At 37.8% G+C, this 25,929-nt stretch overlaps 1 protein-coding gene across 1 annotated transcript; it reads right to left on the bottom strand.

The window, feature by feature from the left end:
- Positions 1 to 350: 350 nt before the first annotated feature.
- LOC133520685 (tubulin-specific chaperone D) lies at positions 351 to 25,538 on the bottom strand. Its single transcript, XM_061855290.1, has 19 exons — positions 24,960 to 25,538; positions 24,581 to 24,740; positions 23,917 to 24,040; positions 22,787 to 23,037; positions 22,303 to 22,454; positions 21,559 to 21,766; positions 20,506 to 20,738; positions 19,550 to 19,696; positions 19,257 to 19,379; positions 15,105 to 15,243; positions 14,145 to 14,327; positions 13,637 to 13,873; positions 11,924 to 12,199; positions 7,762 to 7,921; positions 6,453 to 6,699; positions 4,744 to 4,912; positions 4,207 to 4,346; positions 3,176 to 3,331; positions 351 to 961 (listed from the first exon to the last, which is right to left on the bottom strand). The coding sequence occupies exons 1-19, from the start codon at positions 25,317 to 25,319 to the stop codon at positions 839 to 841; spliced, it is 3,588 nt and encodes a 1,195-aa protein (XP_061711274.1). The 5' UTR covers positions 25,320 to 25,538; the 3' UTR covers positions 351 to 838.
- Positions 25,539 to 25,929: the final 391 nt, after the last annotated feature.

Raw genomic sequence — 25,929 nt, 5'->3', positions numbered from 1 at the left:
ATAATAAGACAAAATCTAGTATGACAGTTCATTACTTAGACAGGCGATGGGATAACCTTAACCCACATTTTTATTTCTGGTTTAAAGGAAGATCTCCGACGTTCATAAATACATTTTTTACAAGGCGTTCAATACGGTTGCAACAGCATATAAAGTACGTATTAAGACACGCTGGTTCTTCGGGGCCTGGTAAAGGGTTAACGAGACTTACCAGCTGGTGTGGTGAAAACTTATTTGTACTTTGATAAAATCTATGAACCTTTGCAGCAACAATAAGATAATATAGAGCGCGTATTTTTTGTGTGAGTGTGCAATAACTAAATATAAGGTATAAAGTGAAACAATTGTAATATGTTAAATAAATATTTTATTTTATGCATGGTTTGTGTTACATAGTTCATTAAAATAATCTCCTGGTAAGTCGCACGTATAAAAAAATTAAATCATTCAAGGCAGTCATCATACAATACATGTACTATGTAGCTATCTATGATAAAAATGTATATTATTTTATTAAACATTGTGGCTAAAAAAAGTTGATCCATTATATTGATCAGCTAAAAAAGTATAATTATGGGATTTTGTTACCTTTTGGTAAGAGATCCGTAATGTAAAATACATAAACAGTAGTTCAATTTTCCTTATTTAGGAATGACAAGCTTTTAAAAAACAGTTTAGCTAAAGCAATTGTTACCACAATTAATATGCGAGCAAAATAAACAAATTCCATCAATAAAATACTCGTGAGTAAAGGCACTAGGCTGCAACTAAAGCACCACTTTACGCCTCTTCTTGCTTAGCAAAAGTGTTACACGAATTTAGTCCTTACTGAGTAAGTTTAAGGTGCTTTTTGCTTCATAACAGGCCGCTTGATGCCCAGGAGATCGCAGAGCTCGTTCCTTATTGGTCGCAGTTCTGTGACGTCTTTTTCCCAGTCGGTTTGTTCAAGAATCGTCATTACCTAGGAAAAAACAATTCATAAATTATATTACACAGAAATACAACTTTTGGGAAAAACGGCACCGTATGGAATGATTTGACTGTTTACTCAGTACAAAGACAAACTAAACAAAACTCAAATATTAAATAGACAAAAATAAATATAAACTTTATGTTGATAAAGGTAGACTTACATCATATTTGAATGCAAAATTACACAAGCCTTAACAGCAACACATTTACAGTCAATGTGATAAAGACCGTCTACAAGCTCGTTTGCACAGTCACGGACTTTAAATGTTGAGCCATTTAGGGTTCAAACCAATTTAGTTATCTATACTAACGTTATGAAATGTCCAATCTAAAATAGACCCTCAATGGCGTAAGGCATGGCAAAGCACGACGAGCTCTGGTTGGACCAACTCAACCAGAAACGAACTCGCAGAGCTGCTGGACCACCCTACGAGTCAAGACACATCTGTGATCGATGCGGCAAGAAATGCCGATCGGCCATTGGTCTATACGTCACTAGGTAAGTTTTGCAATAGACAAATATGAAACAAACAGGTGGCCTATCACATATACTTTTTAAAACTATATTTCCATAAACAATGATTGGCTGGAAAACATTAACTTTCTTTTTAAATTTACTTATTAATAAAAAAATCTTAACTTCGTATGAAATTAAAATGTTGTATAAAATATGCGCAAATCGCCCTTAGCCCACGCCGACGTTTTCAAAGTTTAAATATATTTTTTAATAAGTAAACTTAAAAATAAAGTAAAAGTTTTCCGCCCAAACATTGTCTATGGAAATATAGTTTTAAAAAATATATTTGATAGGCCACTTCATTGTTTCATATTTGTCTATTGCAAAACGTATCTAGTGCCGTTGTACAGTCATCGCAGTTGATGTAGGCTGTAGACGACTTCCTCAAAATACCTCATTAGTCACTGCAACTATCATCCGCAAAGATGCTGTGGCCAATGATGAAATGGCTCAAAGTTCGTGACTGTACACATACTCCACTTTAGGGTTGAAATGTCTCGAAAAAATCAAATAGGTATAGGTACTTAAACTATGGATTAAATATGCATGGACATATTTACAAGTTCTTTTCAAAGTGCGTTTTTTTTCCGATTTTTCCGTTTTTATGGGTTTTTATAGACAAAGTGACATTGTTTTTTTCCGAATAAAACTTAAAAAAACATGGCTTTTAGAAAAAAAACGAGAATTTTTCCCAGTTTTATTCCAAACCTAATCCACTTAGAAAAGGTATAAAGAGCAGAAGCGAAGCTCTTCCTTTTCGCTGTGTCTGAGCAAAGTACGTATTCAAATATGAGAGTTCCTGCGCTATGACAGTCTGCCCAACCTAAAATGTTATATGCCGACTCTCCACGTTGACCTTTATTGACAAGTTGTAGACGTTATTTCGTTACAATAAGTACCAGTTAACTTTAATTATGTTGACATGAATTCTAAGCAATGACAAGAATGTGTACAACGTAATATCTTACACAGTAACGCGGGACAAAGACGCAAAACAAAAATGGAGCCATGCCTTTTATCAACTGCAGACTCCAACATAATATTATGTACGCAAATTGTAACATACTGTCGATTACTGTTTTTATAGTCATTGATATGTCGCATAGACTTGTGCCGCTAAGAGTGGTATCTTTGGGTTTTGAAGTAGATAAAGGTAAGTAAAGTATATACGTACTTATAACCCCATTTACACGGCGCATAAAAAAGTGGCGCCATCTAATAGATCAAAGGCCAAAGGTATAGCGGCAAGGTTTCGAGCGATGGCACCACAAACTTTAGCCTATGCTCGGTAAGATGGCGCCACTTTTTGATATTTAACAAATTTAACACATATCAGTGAAATAATAAGGAAGTTAAATGGAGTTCTAAAAGTTTTAATCTTGTGTCGAAAGATGGCAGTAAATATCCCGTGATAACAAAATTTTCTTTGACAATCCACCTTTACTTCAAATTCTCTTTGTTGATGGTCACATTCTATTTAATAATTAAAAGCACACAAATATTTGTGTACTTATGCAATTAACATGGCGACATATTCCGGACCGTCGAGAACGGAGCAAGAGTTATAACACTTATAACGAATGCATGAATAAAGGCTATATGTAAGTACAACGATCGACCAAATACCGGAGTGTAACTGCTGCCTAAATGGGGTTTAAGGTTCACGTGGTTTCAGTATTGACCTACCTTTTCAATGTTTTCGTCAGGCACGGAGCTCTCGTCCCCATACAGGGTGAGCGCTTCATACAGACGCGCGGAGGCGCAGCGCCGTACGTAGCGGTCGGCGTAGCACAAGTAGATCACCAGCTGGCCTAGGGACTTGCTGCACACTGTGCCTCCAACCTGAAAAAAAGTATTGTGAGCTTGGATATAATCCCTCGTTTTTGTTAGAAATAGTTCTAGGTATCTAATGTATAATAAAATTATATATTACTCTCGGTGGGACCGAATATATGAATAACAACAGATATCTGTCATAGATCAAGTCGTAACCAGAGGCCAGAATTTTCGTGGCACTTTTGAACTGTCAGTACCCTACCATATGTATATCGATATATAACGTGAAAAAGTATGACTACCTATTTCTTTAATAAAGAAACGAATGGAACACTTGTTGTTAGCACTAAAAGACTTTAAACATGAAGTTGAAACAAAAACACTCAGGGCCTGTTTCACAATATCCAACTAAAGGCCTAAATAAGATACAACTTGCCTCTTATTTGACGAATAATGTCATCGTTGGCGTTTCACAATCTTCAAATAAGTGCTAAGTTCTTACTTGGACATTGTGAAACAGGCCCTCAACTTATAATTTTTTTTGCTGGCATATTTTTTTTTATACCACGTCTGTGGCAAACGGCAAACAAGCATACCGCCCGCCTGATGCTAAGCAGTCACCGTGGCCTATGGACGCCTGCAACTCCAGAGGTGTTACATGCGCGTTGCCGACCCTTTAAAAACCTGTACACTCCTTTTTTGAAGAACCCCAAATTCTTTATTTATTATTTCACTATCTACTCAAAAGTTCTGGAAGAGATCGCGCTTCAGCGATAAGACCGCCTGTTATTTTTCTCTACTTTAATCGTCTTTAATCTGTTGTGTTCTAAATTGCATCGATATCATGTACCTATATCGGAAGTTGATAAACGAGAAGTCACTATGAAATTTCAAAAGTGCCACGACAATTCCGGCCTCTGAGCGTAACCATGTGTACTTACCTGAATCAACTGACAAAGGACATTGATTGAATCTAGCAGCTTGTAGATATTTTTCCCGCCGCGTAGCTCTATTAACAGGTATTTGAGGATATCAGAAGCAAACGTAGATTCAGGGTCGTCTAGTATTGGCGAAACAGCACCTACGAGACAAAAACAGTAATTTCATAATTTTATTGACAAGTGGAATTCAAAGATGATTAAATTATAAAGAGTAACAGAGGGGCCCTGCTGGTAAATTGTGCTGCGTTGTTTCGTCACCACTGCGTCGTTTTACTCATATTTTTTTAAGATATGCCACAAAAAATGCGTTGCTACGACGCGACGCAACGCACCAGTGGGGCCTGTTACAAAAGTGTAATCATATCTTTGACGTCCACTGTACAGAAATTTAGACAATTCTGGAAAATTATTCCTCTTGTATACGCAATTATCACACTGATGTGTTCGCACGCCGCCCCGGTGCAATTGCGCAATATTGCAATTATGCAATAATGAACCTAATTTATACCTAAGAACAAGATCTAATGTGCAACTTACCTGAACTTAATAGTCTGTCCAAAAAGTTGAATATCGCCGTGGTGATACGTTTCACGTTGATATTATCAGCGAAAACTTTAATGATTGTGTCACAGATCGATTTCAGCATTTCTATATCATTGTGTAACGTGTTCAAATATGCGAAGAGAGACTGCGTCGTGTGTTTCACCTGGAACAAAACAATTCTATAAAAAAAATAAAAAATATTCGGGCCTAATTTTACACAGATCAACTTAGCCCCAAACTAAGCGATACTTATACTATGTGTACTAGCAAAGACACATTCAGGAAAATCGAAGACAATTTTGTGCTTCGAATTTGACAAATGAACGAGATATCGCTGTACAGCTCCATACATTTTGCGGTAACTCTGATTGTCTAAAGTTGACGTTTGACATTTCAGTGACCGCAAAATATATGGCGCAGTACAGCGCCATCTGTTGTAGATGTCAAACTAAGGGGCACGTTTTTTCTTAAACTTTACCTCTCTATAACAATCAATTGTCTTTGGTACTATGCGACGGTATACAGACTTATAAGTAGGCTTGGGACTATTGGATGCTCGCCGTGGTTCTAGAATCCACGGAGTCGCCATTATGTTATAATATTTTTTTCGAAGTCAGTAAAAATTAAATATTATATTAGATGCCATGATTTATGCTGTTATATCGGTAATAAACACGTTATTATGACTGATGTTAATTTGATCATAATTTTATACTATTATCACAAACACATCTGACGCGATATGCAATATATATGATTTACTTAATTATGCATCCTCTTTCATACTTATGTTGTGATTGTGACAGACTACTGACATCTATTTTACAAATATAAAAAAAACACTTGAATAATAAATTGTCATTTTTAACGGCATCGTCTCGAGCGATGGCGCCACAACCTTTAGCCGATGCCCGGTAAGATGGCGCCACAAAATTTTTGATATTTAACAAATTTAACTCATATAATAGAAAAACTAAAGAGAAAGATCGTTCTAAAAGTTTTAATCATGTGTTGAAAGATGGCAGTAAACTTACTGTGGCAAAAAAGAAATACTAACCATTATGGACCATTGTCATCTATTGAAAAAAAATTGAAATTGAAAATTTTCTTTGACAATCCACCACTCCTTCAAATTCTCTTTGGTATTGAGTATTGAAGCATCGTTAATAAGCCTAAGCGTCAACCGCCTTATCGTACCTTTACCCGTGGAACATATCATATTTGCAATTACTGTTACAAATTATGGCTGCTAGTACAATCCTTACAAGTTGCTTCGAAGCAATGTTTTTTTTAAAGAAGCAAAACGATATGCTCAATCCTTTGAAGATAGATTGATCATCATCATTGCAACTTATCTCGTTATAGTTTTTACTTAATTCATACTTTCGTTATCATTTAATGCAGTTTATTTTTTTCTTTATACTTATCTTAGTCTTACTATTACAGCAAGCAATTTAAATAAAGGTAAGGTATGGTTTACGTAAAGGTGAATCTCAACTCGAGATTTGAGAACCAAAACTCATTACTTACTACCACACGTTCAGAGCCATAATGAACTGTATACTAGTAATAAAATAAGGTTGATTTTTGTTTAACCTTACATATACATGTTTTAGGTTTAATATGAGGTGCACTGACCAGTGCCTAAGCATATTAAAGCTCACAATTTCTTTGCATTTTTAAAGGATTTTTTTTAAACTTACCAAGCTCTCAGTCAATTCTCCAGCGCTAACAACCAGTCCCTTAATCACGCTATACCTATACGCCGGGTAGTTCAGCAGCTGAACGAACCTCGGCATAGTATGCCCGGGGAACAACCACAGAACAACGTTAGTATTTTCACTGGTTGGCACGTCTTCGTTCTGGGCCTGGGGTTTTAGTTCGACCTCTTCGGGCGGGAAGATGCGTTTTAGAGCGTCGTGGTGTGGAATGTTTGTGATTGGCGGGTCACTGAAATAAGTTGGTTTGTTAGCTACGTGGAAGTAATTTCGTGTTCTCTCACTCTCACTGAGCGTGAGCGGGAGCGAGATGGAAAACTCAGATTTCGTACCACTGAAGTCTCTAAAGAAAGGCCTCATGATTGATAATTTAATTTATGGCAGCCGTATTGTGATCCAAAAAAGCGCTACGACTTATTTTAAATTTAAAGGTCCCGTTTTCTGAACCTAACTATTAACTCGACTGGTGACGGTTGTTAAACTCTTCGTATATTTTTCCTACTCCTCTACTGTTATCTGTCATTTATGAATTGATTAACACGAATATAAGAACATACATAAAAGGTTTCGAGAAAAGTCTATATTGTCTATTCCTCATAACAGCACTTGTGCTTTAAAATCGCTATAACGTTACTGCGATTAATGGCTACCAACCTAACAAAATCAAAACTAATAGTTTCAAACTAAGTGCATTTTTGCCAACTTACAAAATGTTCATTTGGTTGCATAGTAGAAACAATTGCTTCATGAGTCAGAAACACGCATGTGACACCCGTAATATAGCAACACCCATAGACTAGGAAGACCGCTTAGCGTTGCTTGTTAGTCTCCATAAGCTACTGTGGCCAAAATCGAGAAAAAACCTGTCCAAAAATTTAATTCAGCAAAGAGCAAGTGCCAGGGCCTCATGAGTTACGAGGTGTAGCTGACCGGCCGGGCGCGTAACAGGGTATGCTCGCGTATCTTAGCTATTTACTTTTGCTTTGATTACCTAAATTAAGATTTATTTTTGTTGACTCGTAGGAAAATTATTGTATGCAACGTTGTATAAATAGGTCAAAAAATTCTCGTGGCGTATTACTTTACAATGTTCGCCTACGCCTTCGGCTCCGGCTCACATTGTAACTCACGCCACTCGCCTTTTTTGACCCTTCTTATACAACTGTTGCATAAAATACTATTATGCACTCCTGGTCCTCATGGCACAAGTATCTCTCTCTGCCTTCTCCTTTACCTTCTTTGGCATATTGGCGACAGATTTACAGCATTTCCAGCAATTGAATACTAAACTAACTTGTATATGAGCGACGTGAATATCCGTCCAGCGTGCGCGCGCGTACGGTCGATCTTCTCGACGGATTGCTGCGCCACGCCGCACGCCACGGCGCTCACCACGTCCGGGGAGTTTAGGTGAGGAGCTTCTACGGCGCATTGGCGACAGAGCGACAGCAAACCTGGTGAAATTGTAATGGTTAAGTAATTATGTAATAGTAAGGATGCTAAGCACGAAGCATTTCGTATATTGCTGTCCCGCCCATGATGCCGGCGGTCAATGCCTCTGTGCGGGCGGGACAGCAATATAATAAGCAGGGTAAGTTCGTTTTTGTTGTATTTAATTTACTCTGAAGCTGAATTTCTCGTGTTTTTTAATTCTATGTACAATAAAGTAAGGTGGGTCAATGTACGAAATTCTTCGCGTTTAGCGCCGACATGGCGGACCTAATGATCTTGCCAAACCTGTCAGCAAAAATATGACGTTTCGTACTAACAGCAAACGACCGTTAAGGTACTATGCGAATTCAGACTACACCAGCATTACTGCTACAGTACTGCAGCGCGAAGTTACTGAAGACTAAATTCAAGTTGCTGCCCAGATTTTTGACATTTGTGGCAGTATTGGTGTTAGTAAACCTAGTATTAAAAAATATCAAATGATATTCCGTACATTAGTAACAAAAAAAGCGGCCAAGTGCGAGTCGGACTCGCGCATGAAGGGTTCCGTACAATTTAAGACGTATTAAAAAAAATCTTCTTATTAGATCTTGTTCAACATTTTCCCACTTTGGACACACATTTTACCACTTTGGAAGTGTCTCTCGCGCAAACTATTCAGTTTAGAAAAAAATGATATTAGGGACCTAAATATCATTTTTGAAGACCTATTCATAGATACCCCACACGTATATGTTTAATGAAAAAATTTTTTTTTTAAATTTTATGACGTATTAAAAAAAAACTACTTACTAGATCTCGTTCAAACCAATTTTCGGTGGAAGTTTGCATGGTAATGTATATTATATATTTTTTTTAGATTTTTCATTCTGTTATTTTAGAAGTTACAGGGGGGGGGGACACACTTTTTTTCACTTTGGAAGGTTCTCTCGCGCAAACTATTCAGTTTAGAAAAAAATGATATTAGAAACCTTAATATCATTTTTGAAGACCTATCCATAGATACCCCACACGTATGGGTATGATGAAATATTTTTTTTTTTTAATTTCATGACGTATAAAAAAAAAACTACTTACTAGATCTCGTTCAAACCAATTTTCGGTGGAAGTTTACATGGCAATGTATATCATATATTTTTTTTAGATTTTTCATTCTGTTATTTTAGAAGTTACAGGGGGGGGGACACACTTTTTTTCACTTTGGAAGGTTCTCTCGCGCAAACTATTTAGTTTAGAAAAAAATGATATTAGAAACCTTAATATCATTTTTGAAGACCTATCCATAGATACCCCACACGTATGGGTATGATGAAAAAAAAATTTTTTTTTTAATTTCATGACGTATTAAAAAAAAACTACTGACTAGATCTCGTTCAAACCAATTTTCGGTGGAAGTTTACATGGCAATGTATATCATATATTTTTTTTAGATTTTTCATTCTGTTATTTTAGAAGTTACAGGGGGGGGACACACATTTTACCACTTTGGAAGTGTCTCTCACGCAAACTATTCATTTTAGAAAAAAATGATATCAGAAACCTCAATATCATTTTTGAAGACCTATTCATAGATACCCCACACGTATGGGTTTGATGAAAAAAGATTTTTTGAGTTTCAGTTCTAAGTATGGGGAACCCCCAAAATTTATTGTTTTTTTTCTATTTTTGTGTGAAAATCTTAATGCGGTTCGTAGAATACATCCACTTACTAAGTTTGAACAGTACAGCTCTTATAGTTTCGGAAAAAAGTGGCTGTGACAGAATCGGACAGACAGACGGACATGACGAATCTATAAGGGTTCCGTTTTTTGCCATTTGGCTACGGAACCCTAAAAACTCATTGGTACGAGTCAGGATTTGAACCCGTGACCTCCGGATCGAAAATTTAAACACGGCGTTTTTCGGTCTTTGTTCAGTTAAAATTTTTGCTGTAATACAGACTGAAAAAAAGTTTCTTGATTGAAATGCAAAGAAAAATGTCAACATGTTTTGACGTAATAATAAGGCGATATTTGCGATATTGATTAAAACGATCAAAACAACAGTAACTAAAAACATGCATGTCGTTCATATCTTGTTATTAAAATTGGTTACCTCATATGTTGTTGTTATGCGAACTAATAGACAAGAGCCGATATATTATAAGGTTAAATAAATAATCTGATTCAACGACTGTTATAAATTACAGTTGACACAGTTCTATCAGTAATTAAATATAAACAATTAAGCAATTTTAAATCACCTGTTGAATGAGGTGAGATAAGAACAATCACATTGTTTACGACGATATCTCACTTAACCTTGACATTCTCGCCTGGAGAGTTAACAGGTGCTTTCAGATAATTTGGTCACTAAGTGAGATTGAACGCTGTTTTGTCAAACGATGACAGATACAAATATGACAAAAATATTTGTAAGCGTCAGGATGGCGGGTTGTTGCGTTGTTTCATCACACAGTTCATATGGCCACCTCCTGTCTCCATCAGATCAGCTCGATGATAACATAATATTGCATTGTCACCCGACTTACGGGAAGTGGGTCAAAGTTAGCTTCCAAGATTTGACACTAACAAAATAACATACATACTAACAGAGCAAGATTAATAAACGCTTGTAAAAAGAACACTTAAATCAGTTTTGAAACATAAGCATAATATAGCTTATCTAATCTTCGATAAAGTTACGTAAATCAAACATAAAGATCCTGTCCATCTGTTTACGATCCTAAGGCATCGAGCAACGACTAATGTTCCGCTAAACCGCTAATTTTGAGTATAAATTGCTAATTTGCAACTGTTAAGTGGGAGAATCAACTTTTTAGCGTCACTCGTTGCCATGGTTACGATTAGTTGTCCAGGGGACAAAAGTTCATTGAAATACTGATTTTATGGTACTTAAATGTATTAAACTTGCGTTTTTGTGGTCGTTATAACCAATGTCCATAATGGGCCCCCTACTAAGCATGTTAATAGAACGGCATACAACGTCTCTTCAAACAAACTGTGCCACTGTTGTCCCTTGGACAACGGGACACGATAACAAAACAAAAAAAGTTGATTCACCCAAGTACGCATCCAAAGTGACGTCACGGTCGAACGATTGTCTCCGAAATTAACCCTTTGAACGCCAAGAGCCACTAAAGTGGTCATGGCAGACGCTGTCAAAGCAATTTTACTGTTAACAGATAAGGTTTAACCTCGTTTCTCACTAGTTTAGAGGTTGGCGTGTATGTCACATTTTGATGCGAGAGATAAAGCGTTTAAAAGGTTAATCCCGCGGGATCCCAATTAATTAAGTATTAAAAACATGAAAAACTTACCGGTCATGCTAGCTTCCCGAACCCACGCTTCAATATCACCCCTCATAATAAATAAATAAATAAATAAATAAATATTATAGGACATTATTACACAAATTGACTAAGTCCCACAGTAAGCTCAATAAGGCTTGTGTTGAGGGTCTTAGACAACGATATATATAATATATAATAATTATAAATACTTAAATACATAGAAAACACCCATGACTCAGGAACAAATATCCATGCTCATCACACGAATAAATGCCCTTTCCAGGATTTGAACCCGGGACCATCGGCTTCATAGGCAGGGTCACTACCCACTAGGCCAGACCGGTCGTCGAATATATCGATAGTATACTCCGATAGACAGTGCAACAGCGCCTCTATAATGATCGGCACAAATTTCTTTACACTATCTACAATGCCCATGATCTAGCCCTCTTTGGTAAGCCATACTACTGCGTTGTGACGTGTTTAGGATTAAAAACATGAAAAACTTACCGGTCAGGCTAGCTTCCCGTACCCACGCTCCAATATCACCCCTCATATCGATAGTATACTCCGATAGACAGTGCAACAGCGCCTCTATAATGATCGGCACAAATTTCTTTACACTATTCACAATGCCCATGATCTAGCCCTCTTTGGTAAGTCATACTACTGCGTTGTGGCGTGTTTAGGATTAAAAAGATGAAAAACTTACCGGTCATGCTAGCTTCCCGAACCCACGCTCCAATATCACCTCTCATATCGATAGTATACTCCGATAGACAGTGCAACAGCGCCTCTATAATGATCGGCACATATTTCTCTACACCGCCTACAACGCCCATGGTCTGGCACACTGCAGTGAGTCCGACGACTGCGTCGCGACGCGCCTCGGCCCATTTCTGTGTGGTTTCGGTCACTTTGGTGCAGTCTATTAAAGATTGGATGACGAAGGGCAGGTATTCTGAGAGGACGAATTTTGGAAGAGATCCTGTAAAAAAAAGTTAGCATCTGATACGAGACATATATTTTATGAAAAAAAAAAATAGGTTACTGATACATCTATTCGATGAATTTGATATAACATGAAATTTGTAAAAAATTGGCCAAGTGCGATCTATAAAAATTGCAAAAAAATCACGTTTGTTGTATGGCAGCCCCCTTAAATATTGATTTCAACTGTCTATCACGGTTCATGAGATTCAGCCTGGGTACAAGCGGACAGCGGAGTCTTAGTAACAGGGCCCCGTTTTACCCTTTGGGTACGGAACACTAAAAATGGGAACCATTCGAAACATTCCATGCAATGTATTCGAATAATTTTTTTAGCGCTCCCTATCTCGAAAACGGTTAAACAGCATGAAAAAATGTTTGGAATGTAACTCGTCCCAAATTTTATGATCTACCTAGATGTAAACAACATTGGAGCTATAGAAGAACCATGATATTCGCAAAAAAACCTAGATGGACTGGACTGGATTAAAAGATGCAACATTGAATGAATATATCGAAATAGACTATACAATGTGTGCAGTTTCGCTGAAAGTTACTTTAATTCGAAATAATTTGATGATGTAATAGACGTCATTTAGGGTCGTATTAGGGCATTTTGATATCACTAAATCATGAATATTATATACTAGCGACCCGCCCCGGCTTTCCTAGAAATTTTTTTAACAAATTATATACCTAAAACTTCCTCAAGAATCACTATTGATAGGTGAAAATCGCATGAAAATCCGTTCAGTATTTATTGAGTTTATCGCGAACAGACAAACGCGGCGGGAGACATTGTTTTATAAGCTGTAGTGATATTGATATCAATAGAATAAACTGTCGCCTGTGGTATTTCCAGATCGATTCGACCGACTCCCATCTTAAATGTCGGCAACGCGCTTACAACCCCTCTGGTGTCCATGGGTGACGGTAATCGCTTACCATCAGGCGATATTCATCTGTTTGCTTGCTTCTAACATTAAACAAATAAATTAATAGTTTAAAAAACACTAGAAAAACACGCTTTCGTGTTCAAAGTCCTTTCTCAGAAGTGCGAACACGACTATGATACGATATTCGATCATGGAATGCCGGTGCCTTCCGCGGCGGTATCTTCCGGCTTCATCATCAGACTTTGAAACTTAATCGTGGTCAAAGTTCATTACAAGACTTTTCTAACAAATCCAAATACAGCTATTACATACGATGTTCCATCATGAAGTTCACATCTTCCGGTTCCATCATCAGATCAGTTCGTCAGTACCATATTATTGTATTGTCATCAGAACTACATACAGCTGCCAATTTTCATGACGGTACGATTCTTGGAAGATTGTTAAATTAGTTACCTTAGATTCCATTACATAGTTAGTTACATACAGGTCGACCTAATAAAAGCGTGACCTAATAAAGAAGTTTTAAACTGACTTACCAAGTGCCCTCGCATAACCCATCCGAAGCACGAGCCCACTAACTCCAGTATTGCCCAACTGCTCGCAATATCGCTCCATCAACATCACCCGCTTCTGCTTCGCGGTCATGTCACCATACACCGTGTTGTCGTCGCGCAGGTACTGGTCGAATACGAGCGGGAACGCAGAGATGGCCTTCTCTCGGATGTTTTGGACTTCGTGGGCGAGGCACTCTTCGATTAGGTTTAGCCATTCGTCTGAAACAAGTTAATGTACTTACACGGTGTTTTTGTCCACTATACTTTGTAAAGTCATCCTTAGTCATCTTATCTAGCTTTGAAATAATTTACTAAACAATTTCCTGCTATTAAATGAAGTGGTGATTAGTCAATTTTTTTTTATTGGCTAAAACAATTTTTAAAAACTATACGTCAATCCTCTTTCGCGGCGCTGCACAAGTATTTTTTTTAACTCTAGCCAGACTTCTGTAATTATTCCAGTTCCTTGGGTTAACCATTCCAAACTCACCAATAGTCTCATGGCCGTGGTAAGGAGCACCAGCTAACGCCAGCTGCCCGATGCAATGGCAGCACGCCTGCCGCATCAGCTCGCCCCCCAACCCTCGGAACTGCTGCTTCAAACGCAACTTGGCCACCAAGTCTCGTATGTCCTCGTCCACTTCAGATGAAATCAGAGTGGAGGCGGAGTTACCTAAGAGGGGGAAAAACATATAGTACATTTTGTAGATCCTATTGTTACCCGGTCCTTATGTCCATGTCCCAGTCCCCTGCCCGGTCAACACCAGGTCATTTGATTGTCAAACGTCAACAGCCGGATCCATACAGAGCGAGCATACGCGCGAGGCAATTTCCGGCGCGCTCGGGCGAGGAATAGCACGCGCCGCCTCGTCCGAGGCACGTCTACACTGGCCGGTTTGTGCGTGAGGAAATTGCCTCGCACATACGTGCTCGCTCGCTCGCTCTGTGTGGACCCGCCTAACTATTGACATTCAGAATTACCATATAATGTACGGACTCGTGCAGCTCGTGCAGTGCAATCAGATGTCACTAGAGGTACGAATTTGTCTCATACTTTACAAGTATCTTATAATATCGTAAATTTTGAAATATCACCATTTTCGATACCTCCTGCGTCAGAGACAAAAGTCTCAAAATTAACTACTAATAGTGTAAGTTAAGAAGTAGATTTTGATAGATCTGAATTGACCCTTATATTTACGAATATAAGACCTAAAGTCCTACATAGCCTTATGTCATATATATAAGCCAATGGTCAATTCATAACTATCACAATTTACTTCTTAACTTAAACCAACTATACGCGGCGGGTAACAACAGATTTAGTAAAAATAAAAATAAAAATTTATTATTTTTTCACTGTAAGGGACGATTGTTACTGTGACAGTTACATTTTTTACCAAATAGATTTCACTCGTAATATATTAAGATAAACCGAGGTTCGACTTACCATTAGCCAGCTGTGCTTGCGACAGAGCGTGATAAGCTTCACCGATAGCAAGAATGGCTCCATGGCGTACGTTCAAGTCGATGGATTCAGTTTTCTTCACCAGTTGGGGTAACACGACCGTCGCGACATACTCCGGAATCTAAAACAGAAAATTACAAATTTATATGAAATGAAATATCAATCGCTGTGAAATCCTGATGTTTTAGTTTAGGTTTAAGAACAAAATAGCATTTCTTCGTTCAATCGAAACGGTGGTTATTATCAATGAGCGGAATTCTTCATAGCAAAAATCAAACTGTCAGAGGGATTGACCTAACTGTTTTATCGACTTATCGATGTTACGGAATAATATCGCATTAGGTATCCATAATCAACTTAAAAGATTATTCTGTAACATTTGACCTCTTTGATAAGCAACTTGCATCTCCGTATTAAAGTAAATCATGTCAGCGTCACATATGTCATTTATGTCACTTGAGTTTTCATGAGTGATTTCCGTGCCGTGTTACTAAAATGGTTAATCTTAAAAGAAAACAATAAAAAAATGGACACAGAAAGATTCTTATTTCAGTTTCAAAGAAGATTCTTCCACAATATATTGCTCTAAATGTTACGTTAATTTACATCATAAAAGTATTTTCTGTTTTATTCTTTACTATTATACCAAAATACAGTGTCGGTCAGCTAATTAGGGACACCTGTGTTTTGTTAAGTGACAAATATTTATCGATAAGTCGATAAAACAGTTAGGTCAATCCCTCTGACAGTTTGATTTTTGCTATGAAGAATTCCGCTCATTGGTTATTATGCTCCGTATCAGTAAAAGGAGATATTATTGGCGTAAAATCTAGCACAAATTTCGTGCTTCCTTGAAAACTCACGTAAAGTTTAATTTTCAATCACACATTGTCATGCGCTATTTATCAGATAGGAATAAGACTTACTTCGGACATTTTTATTCCAGAAGAATTTAATTAAACAGCAAAATCATACAGAATTACAGATAGAAAACGGATAGAAAACTTAACCCTACTTAACCTAGCGAAATCATAAGACTAAATGAAAGATCACGTAGACAGCATGTGGCCTGTCAGTCAATGAATTCTAAAAACGAATTTTCATTTATATCGCATTTGCAACCGGTCAATTTCCGAATGCCTAGAAACCTCCACAAAGGATTTAATAGGAGGTTCTAGAATCTTGCAATGTCCAGCAGTGACAGCGTGGTTCTTTTTTATCACTTGTCACTATGCCCGTCACTCTCGCGCTTACATATTTGTTAGAACGTGACAGGCATGGTGACAAATGATAAAGAGCCGACCATCTTAGCCCTACTGGTAAGTAATCTATAATATGAAATAAAGAAAACAAATTTTCATTTTTTGAAACACGTTTTTTTTTTTGCAGCAATAAGAAATAACGCTTGTATGAAGTAGTAGTAACACACTTCATTGTACATAAAAGAAACATAAAACATGCAAAAACACACATCATTCGTACAAAAGCGAACTTATCCCTTTCCCTAAGAAAAGAAAGGATACCCCTATCTTCTAGATAACCTTTGAGCAATTGAGGGAGAATTGGAGACGATAGACATACAAGCTACACGCGGTATAAACCGCTTTGATGCATCAATATCATAGTAAAAACTTCTCAAAAAACTGATAATAATAGTAAGGAGTTACGTTTGCTACGGTTAATATACATGAAATACAGTATGGAGAAGAACTTTCCTCTTAATCGCATTAAAGTTGGTAGAAGACCTTACTAAATCCATAATTGTATATTGCTTAAAAATCGCTACTACAGAAATACAGTTAAGCACAAAGTTTGCTAAGTCGCCTAAACTGAAACTATCATCACATTAAATGGCGAAACGCTGGACCTTGTCGAGAATACGGTTTTTCTGGGCCTTACTTTAGATAGTAAACTGCAATGGGCCCCTCACATATCTGCCCTGGCGAAAAGGTTGAGCTCTGCCGCGTATGCAGTAAGAAGAATCAGGCAGTTTACTGACGTGGAGACAGCTCGCCTAGTTTACTTCAGTTACTTTCACAGTATTATGTCTTATGGCATACTGGTGTGGGGCAAAACAGCTGACATAGAAACCATCTTCGTTCTTCAGAAGAGGGCAATCAGATCCATTTATAACATGGCTTCTCGTGACTCACTGAGAGAACGATTCAAGGAAATAGATATTCTCACAGTAGCTTCACAATACATACTAGATGTGATAATGTATACGCATAATAATATAAAGTCCTTTAAGAAACTGTCTAATATCCATAGTTATAATACGCGAAATAAACATAAGTTAGTAGTCTCCAAGTTTCGTCTACAGAAAGTTAAAAAATCGTTCATGGGAAACTGTGTAACATTTTATAACAAAGTACCCTTAGAGGCATGGAACCTGCCCTATACTTCATTCAAGCAATACGTCAAAAATGCACTTCTCAAAAAGGGATACTATAAAATAGATGACTACTTGGGAGACACGGAATCATGGCCAAGTATCCAGTCTCAAAAGCTGTAATAGTTTTGCGTGCAGTGTCCCGGAGAGGCATATGGCGCTGTTGTTTCTAGCTGTTCAACCTTATGTATTAATGTTTGTTATGTTTTAGTTATTTTGATGATGACATTGACATATTAAATACATAGTAGTTATGTATTCTGTAGAACTAGTTTTAAGATTGTTAGCTTAACAGTCTCTTGACGTGAAATATGTATTTCATACAATTTTTTATTTTTTTTATTCTTTGACATTTGGAGAACCTTTACACCTCCAAATCTTATTATTGTGTATTATTATTTTTCTCAGACCGTGGGGACCTTATACATCTCCAAACTTAATGTATTAACCGTGGAGACTATACGTCTCTGTCATATTGTATAATATACTTGACTTGGTACATACTAGTTATGTACAGAATGTAGCATTAGTTTATGAGACTGCTAGTTTAACAGTCCAGACGCGGTTTATTTATTTAGTATAAATTTTATTTTGACACTTGGAGAGACTTTACACCTCCAAATTTTATTAATATTAGTACTCTGACATTGGGGACCTTTTACATCTCCAGATTTAATGTGTTTTTAACCATAGAGACTATACATCTCTATTGTATTGTAGTAATTATTTATTTTAAGATTATTATAATGTAATGTTTACCCAGGTATTGGCTGTTGTATTTATAAAATGTTGTTATGTATTTTTCATGTCACTATATGATGTTACTGTAAATGTTGTATTGACTTGTAAAAGAGCCCTTGAGGCCTACTTGCAGAATAAAATTTTGAATTTTGAATTTTGAATTTTGAAACCTTTCGACTCTATCTTCGTTGATAGTGATGAAAATGTTAAAAACCGGCCAAGAGCATGTCGGGCCACGCTTAGTGTAGGGTTCCGTAGTTACTCTTCCATCACAATAAGCTAAACTGGAGCTTAAAGTATAGTAAATTGTTAACCAAGGGATGAAACGGTACCTTTCACGCGAGTTAAACAAATAGGCAAATTTGCATAATCAGTACCTACTTAAAGTAAGTCTTTTTACTATGAAGGGGAAACTTTTTGCGATAACTCAAAAACAGCTAAACTGATCATGTCCGCTATAGTTTTCATTTAATGTCTTTCTTAAGCTCTACTTCCACGATTTTTTTCATATTTTTTGGACCTATGGTTAAAAGTTAGAGAGGGGGACAATTTTTTTTTTCTTTCAGAGAGATTATCTCCGAATATATTCTGTGGCCCTATTATACACTTTATCAAAAAATGTTTGTTGAAGACCCGTATTAGTTTTGAAAGACCTTTCCAACGATACCCCACACTGTAGGGTTGAAGCAAAAAAAAATCACCCCCACTTTACGTGTAGGGGAGGTACCCTAAAAAAAATTAAATTTTTAGATTTTATTGTACGACTTTGTCGGCTTTATTGATTTATATATCCATGCCTAATTTCAGCTTTCTAGCACTAACGACCACGGAGCAAAGCCTCGGACAGACAGACAGACGGACGTGGCGAAACTATAAGGGTTCCTAGTTGACTACGGAACCCTAAAAATGAATGTCCCTTGGAGAAACAAACGATATTGCCTTTTCAGCTGTGCGAATTAAAACAAACAACATATGGTATGGTTGGTTGACTTTGATCGTACCTTTTCAGTAAGCCGGTTGAGCGCTTTAGCGGCCAGTTCTCTGACCGCGCAGTCCCAATGCTCCACCTTGAGCTCGACGAGGTGATCCACCAACGGCCGCGTGTATTCTTCAAAGCGAGCGACCTGTCAAAGTCAAAAAATCTACTATTTAAGCGTAATTACAAATCTCAAATTTGTTCGTTGGGAAATTGTGCAAATCACATACACCGACGGATAGGAAGTTACATGCCATGGCGGCCGACGTTCTCTTAGTAGTTTACCTACGGAATTATGTCTGTGTGAAACATTATTACCTGTGGCGCCACCACTAAGTACGTGTTGCTCCGGACACCAACAGATAGGAAGTCAGCTGTAGTGAGGACGGCGATACCGTGCGGGAACATGCCGTGACGGCCGACGTTCTCTTGGTAGGCCGCCGAGGCCGCGCGGCGGCAGTTTATCTATGGAAATAAATTAGAAAATAATGAGTTTCTTCTTTCGAGTTAATTAATATGAACGATGGTTAATAAGTGATGACTTATAGTATTTTCCTACTCCTCTACTGTTATCTGTCATTTATGCATTCATTAACACGAATATAAGAACATACATAAAAGGTTTCAAGAAAAATCTATATTGTCTATTCCTCATAAAAGCTCTTGTGCTTTTAATCGCTATAACGTTACTGCGATTAATGGCTACCAACCTAACAAAACCAAAACGAATACAGTTTTAAACTAAGTGCATTGCTGCCAACTTACAAAATATTCATTTGGTTGCATAGTAAAAATAATTAATTCATAAGTCAGAAACACGCATGTGACACCCGTAATATAGCAACACCCATAGACTACGAAGACCGCTTAGCGTTGCTTGTTATTCTCCGTAAGCTACGGTGGCCAAAATTGAGAAAAAACTGTGCAAAAATTTAATTTAGCAAGTAGCAAGTACCAGGGCCTCATGAGTTACGAGGTGTCGCTGACCGGCCGGCCGCGGCCCGGAGCGGGCTGGGCGCGTAACAAGGTATGCTCGCGCGTCTTGGCTATATACTTTTGCTTTGTTTACCTAAATTGAGATTTATTTTTGTTGACTCGTAGGAAAAATATTGTATGCAACGTTGTATAAGTAGGTCAAAAAATGCTCGTGGCGTATTCCTTTACAATCTTCGGCTCCGGCTCACATTGTAACTCACGCCACTCGCCTTTTTTTACCCTTCTTATACAACTGTTGCATAAAATACTATTTTCACATCATCACGGATCCCACTGACCTCCCGATCGAAGCACGCCGTGGCTATAAGCGCATTGGCCAGTACTGTGGCATGTGGCGCGAGCTGAGTTGCGTCATACGCCCGCGCCACGGCCCACGCGGCGTGGCAGGCCGCGTCGCGCGCCGCGCGCCCGCCGCCGCCGCCCGCCGCGCGCGGCTCGTCGCGGCGGAGCGCGGACACGATGGCGGTTATCGCTGCGCCTAGTTGGACGGGCGAGAGGAGTCCGCGACGAGCTGGGAACAATAACCCCCTTATTCATAAACGTGTACTAAAGTTACGATGCCGCTAATCATCGTTTGTCCCTTTCCATCATACCAACACGTCGGAAAGGGACAAACGATTATTAGCGGCATCGTAACTTTAATACACGTTTATGAATAAGGGGGTAAATTAATCCATTTTGAACACGGAAAGATGGCAATTTTCTGAGAGATTCTCCCTTGGAACGATTTTTTTTTTTTTTAAGTAGGTTAATTATATGATTGCGGGCGGTTTTTCAAATAACATAATGAAAAGTCAATGAACCGAGTTTATGTCTAACTCCTTTGCTGTCCAGGCAACTCGGCTCTGGAATTCACTCCCTCTCAATTTAAGACAAGCCCCGACCAAGTTGGTTTTCAAGCTGTTGCTACATAAGTATCTGCTGAAACTAGAGTTCGAGTAGTGGCAATCTTTATATATTGTTCTGTATGTATGAAATATGTAGTAGTAAGTATATTATTATATATATTCGAGTATTTTATTTTATATGTATTTTATGAAGTTTTTCAGTTGTTTGCAATAGTCTTATTATAGTAAAATTCTTCTTACTTTTCTCCTTGCACCATTTTGTACATGTGTCTCTTTAGCCTGATGGTTGACTGGGAGAGAATGCCATTAGACATTAAGTACGCCATTTGTCCATTATTTTTGTATTTTGTGCAATAAAGTTTAATTAAATGAATACAAGTTCGAAATGGCAGTCACTGTTTTACTTTTTTTTTCCGACACGTTCTCACGAATATCTTTACCTACATAAAATGATCAGGATCAGTAGATTGATCAGCCGCATACCTAGTTCAGCTAGCGCCATACAACCGCCATGCCACGCGGTCTCGCGTTCGTTAGTCGTGAACAGCGACAGAACGCACTCGCAAACGTCGGCGGCGGCGGGCGCGGGCAGCCGCGCACCGATGCGGCCGATGCCTTTGGCAGCTGACCAGCGCACTACCGTGTCTTCGTCGCGAAGCGAGCAGAGAAGGAGTTCCACCATGTCTTCTACCTGTACAATGAATTAACAAATTTTCAAATATACTTTATGATGAAGAACGCAGTGGCGTTGGCATAAAACGGCAGAATATTTTTAAAGGTTTTTGTTTAGCGTTCAGTCGTGTGTAATACAGATAATTACAAGGTTCACGATGACGTGCCGCGCACTATAGGCGTGGCGTTCAAACGGTTAATGCTAAGAAACCAAATTTATTACATAGATTAGATTTAGGTTTACAGAACTTTAAAGATAGACATAGATTTTATTAAATGTGTGGACAGCTGAATAAGGCGGACAACCACAAATGTGAACATTTATAACTGTGCCTTTTACAAGCAAATAAATGATTTTTGATTTTATGATAGATTTTCTTTGCCAAATGTTAAACCAATGTACAATAGGATTATGATTATGAATGATGATTAATGAATGCTTAGAGATAAAGTAATCAGTGGACAAAAATCTACAATTGAGTCCTTCATATCATATAAGAGTACTAGCACATAAATTAAGTTCGGATCAATTTCACCTTCTCTATTCTACTGTACCTCCTGTGGGATATCCTCATCATCGTCCTCAGGTATGGGCAGTGGTTCAGTGTCTCCAGCGGCCGCCGCCGCAGCACCCAAGGTCACGGCGAGTGATCGCGAGCCGCGGGTGTATCGCCACGCCGCTACGCGTGGCCGTAGGAATGTCAATCCTGGTGTAACGCAATACGGTATATAATAGGGTATTTGCCTGACTAGTCATCTAGTTAAATCAGATTCTGCTTTCGAATTGTGAAAGCGATTAGCCACTACCGAATTTTTATGAAAAACAGAATAAGCCAGATGAGAAAAACAGAATAAGCCAGAGATGGCAAAGGTGGTCGCCGACGTCCGTTAGGGCATGGCAAATAAAGAAGAAGAAGGTGCTTTATTTCGTGTGTGGTTTGAAATAATTTATTTTTAATACAACCAACATTCCTACATACAGGTATAATTTATTTAAAAAATACGAAAATGAAATTAAAGGAAAAAAGGTGTGACGTACCAACTCTTTGGACAATCTTGACACCATACTTCCGGACAAGCATGAACTTGTGCTGCTGATAATTTTGCCTCGTCACCCAATCAAGTAGCTTCGATGCAAAAGGCAAGAGGTCATCCCTCTTTCCATGCTTTAGTACTGCTGCCACTGCTGCTAATACTCCATAGTGGATGTTGTCCTCATCTTGAATGTTGGAATGTAATTTGCAGGCCCAGTCGAAGAATTCACCCATGTATAGCTCTTTTACATCTGACCTGAAATTTTATAAGAATAAACACCTGCACGATACATGCTTACGATAGGTATGGTTATCACATGATACTTGTGGGGTACAGATTCCTTTAAATTGAGCATTATCAAAAAGTGATATATATTTTTTTTTAATACCACAACGGTGACAAACAACGCAAACAACGGCCCGCCTGATGGTAATCAGTCACCGCAGCCTATGGACGCCTGCATCTCCAGTGGTGTTACATGTGCGTTGCCGACCCTTTAAAAACCTGTTCACTCGTTTTTTGAAGAACCCCATACAGTAGACCCTTGGGAAAACCTTGGAAGGGAGCTCATTCCACAGCAGGAACGTCCGCGGGACGTGGATAATGTTGATAACTCGATTATAAGCCCATTAGATAGAAATAGTTTGTTCATAGACTCTGTGCTTAGTTAGTTAGTGCTTCTGGGGATTTTCCACAAAACAACAACCATATTTTGCGTGAAACGAGGTGACACTACTCTTACCACCCCAGCAAAGTTTTCAGGTTTCTAACTGCCTCCTTTAGTATACACGGAGTCCCTAGGTATTTGCTCCTGTATACTTCCACCTGTGCTCATATTAGACTCTGTGCCTGTATTTAGTGTCAATGTTCTCGCGCAAGAACGAATAAGAAGAAGAATGCTCTCAAGAATGGCACATCTATACCAGAGTACAGTGCTTCTGCAAAGTAGTGTACAAAAGCTCTTAGAACTTCTGTAATTCTGCCTAATAATTGTTACAAGCTTTGGGTACTGATGTATTGGTATGTGTATTACAATTCTTTGCAAATATTTTATTTATACAATACAATAATCTTTATTGAACATGTCCATAAAAGAAACAATAAATGTTATAAATATAATTTTACTACATTTACCTGACAAGGAATTTGGATGACAGGAAAGCACAAGCTTCTGCCGAACAATCTTTGCTCATAGAATAAGTCTTGCAAATATTAAGGATTCTCTCCATTACTGTCAGCTTCTTTGATGTGCCAGCGTCTGCAATTTTTCGTAAAATTGAAGCATTCAGTATTTTCTAGAATTTTACAAGGTATTCTATATTGTATATTTTTTTAAAGTATCTACCTAAATCAAATGTTGGGTTTCTGGTTAGTTATATGCCAGGTGTAAACAAATAACAAAATTTATACACCAGATATATAATGTTTTTCATTTAACATTTATTACCAGTGAATATAATAATCTTCATTTAATATTCAACAAAATAAACAGCAATATCAGTCTCGTAATTATTACGGAATTCTGCAAAGTAATGCCTAATTTACCCTTATCCATACAGTTGAAAAATTACATTAGAAAGTCAGTCTTACACACTGATAAAAGAACACATTTTTGAAGTGCCTTATGTGAATGCTATATTGCTTTTGCCGCAATGACTAACCCCCCCTATTCAAAGAACTTAGTAAATTTCTGTTAAATTTTCTTCATCAAAATGATAGATAAGGACAAACAATTATCAAGGGCTTGTTAGTCTTGACAAGTGTTTATGAATAACACCATAAATAAATTAGTTATTACCAGGTTGGCCAGGTGCAAATCCGTCGAGCCGACTCATGTGGAATGGTATAATTACTACAATGGACAGCCACAAGAGCAGCACAAATCTGCTGCGCCATGTCTCTTTATTGTTAGGGTCTTCAGCTTCCAGGAAGGTGAGAACATACAGCAAGTCTGAAACCTGAAATTTTTTTATATGTACTAAATTCAAATATTTATTCTGCAAGTAGGCCACAAAGGTGCTTTTACAAGGCAAGCTTTTTTTTTAAACATTTTTTTACTTTTTTTATTTTACAACATTTACTACTACTATAAAACACTGACCACTTTCAAGAAGAAAGTATACATATTTGTTTATGCCAAATTTATGATCATGACTATAAGAAAAAACTTTGTTTACCTCATGGGGAAGATGTCTCACAACCACTTTGTATCCCCTTACTCTTATAATCTGGTACATATAATTGAATGTAGCATGTTTTAATTCAAGAGGAGATTCCTTATCTTTGATAATGGTAATAACTTTCCCTAAAATCTTGTCTAAGTGCGGATCGAGCAGATGTGGCTGCTCATAGTATTGTTTCAGTATAGTATTTAATTTATCGTATTCGACCTCATAGGAAGGGGTGTTGTAAATATTTTTTACATTATCGATCATGTTTAACACCTCTTCGACCTCAGAAAAGTGCTCCAAAGCGCAGCCGAGACCAATGTTGTCGCATTCGTCATCGTGGTTCATGTCGGCATCTATCCCAACCATACTTAAAGGGGTAAATAAGCTAATTCTACTTTATTCCCTACAAATTAATGGAGTTTCGTTAGATCGGGCTCGAAACTCCGTAGAAAACGTTACACAAACACAATATTTTTCTTATTTCTTTTGTTGGAACGACATAAATAACTAGTATCTCCGATTTTAAAATCTTCCTTTTTGTCTTGGTTGGTTGTTTGATTGGGCTGTCACAACTGTCACTGTCACATCCTGACGTCATCTTTCAACTTTTTAAGCACGGTCTATGGAAGGTAGAGGCAAGGAATAGAATCTCCATAGGCAGAACTGTTGCAAAAGTGTCGGCAGGGCCCGATTTTATAAAGTTACAAGTTACAGGTTACAAGAGTAGAGGCTACAGGCACCTGTAATGCACTGTGAACGGCTAGGGGTGTTTTATAAATAAATACACACAGATAATTACAGTTGCGCTAGAGTAGCTAAGAACCTAGGCGTTGTTGACGGAGTGAAGTGCGCTGTCCATGATCAGATTTTTTTCTAAGCCTTTATTAAGTATTCTAGGTATTGTAGCGCCACCTATTTATGGTTTTTGTTGGACACTTTTTGGTATATTATTATTATTATTTATTTTCCAAAATAG

Source organism: Cydia pomonella, chromosome 8, assembly GCF_033807575.1.
Source record: "Cydia pomonella isolate Wapato2018A chromosome 8, ilCydPomo1, whole genome shotgun sequence".
NCBI lineage: Eukaryota > Metazoa > Arthropoda > Insecta > Lepidoptera > Tortricidae > Cydia > Cydia pomonella.
This window is presented reverse-complemented; position numbering and strand designations above follow the sequence as displayed.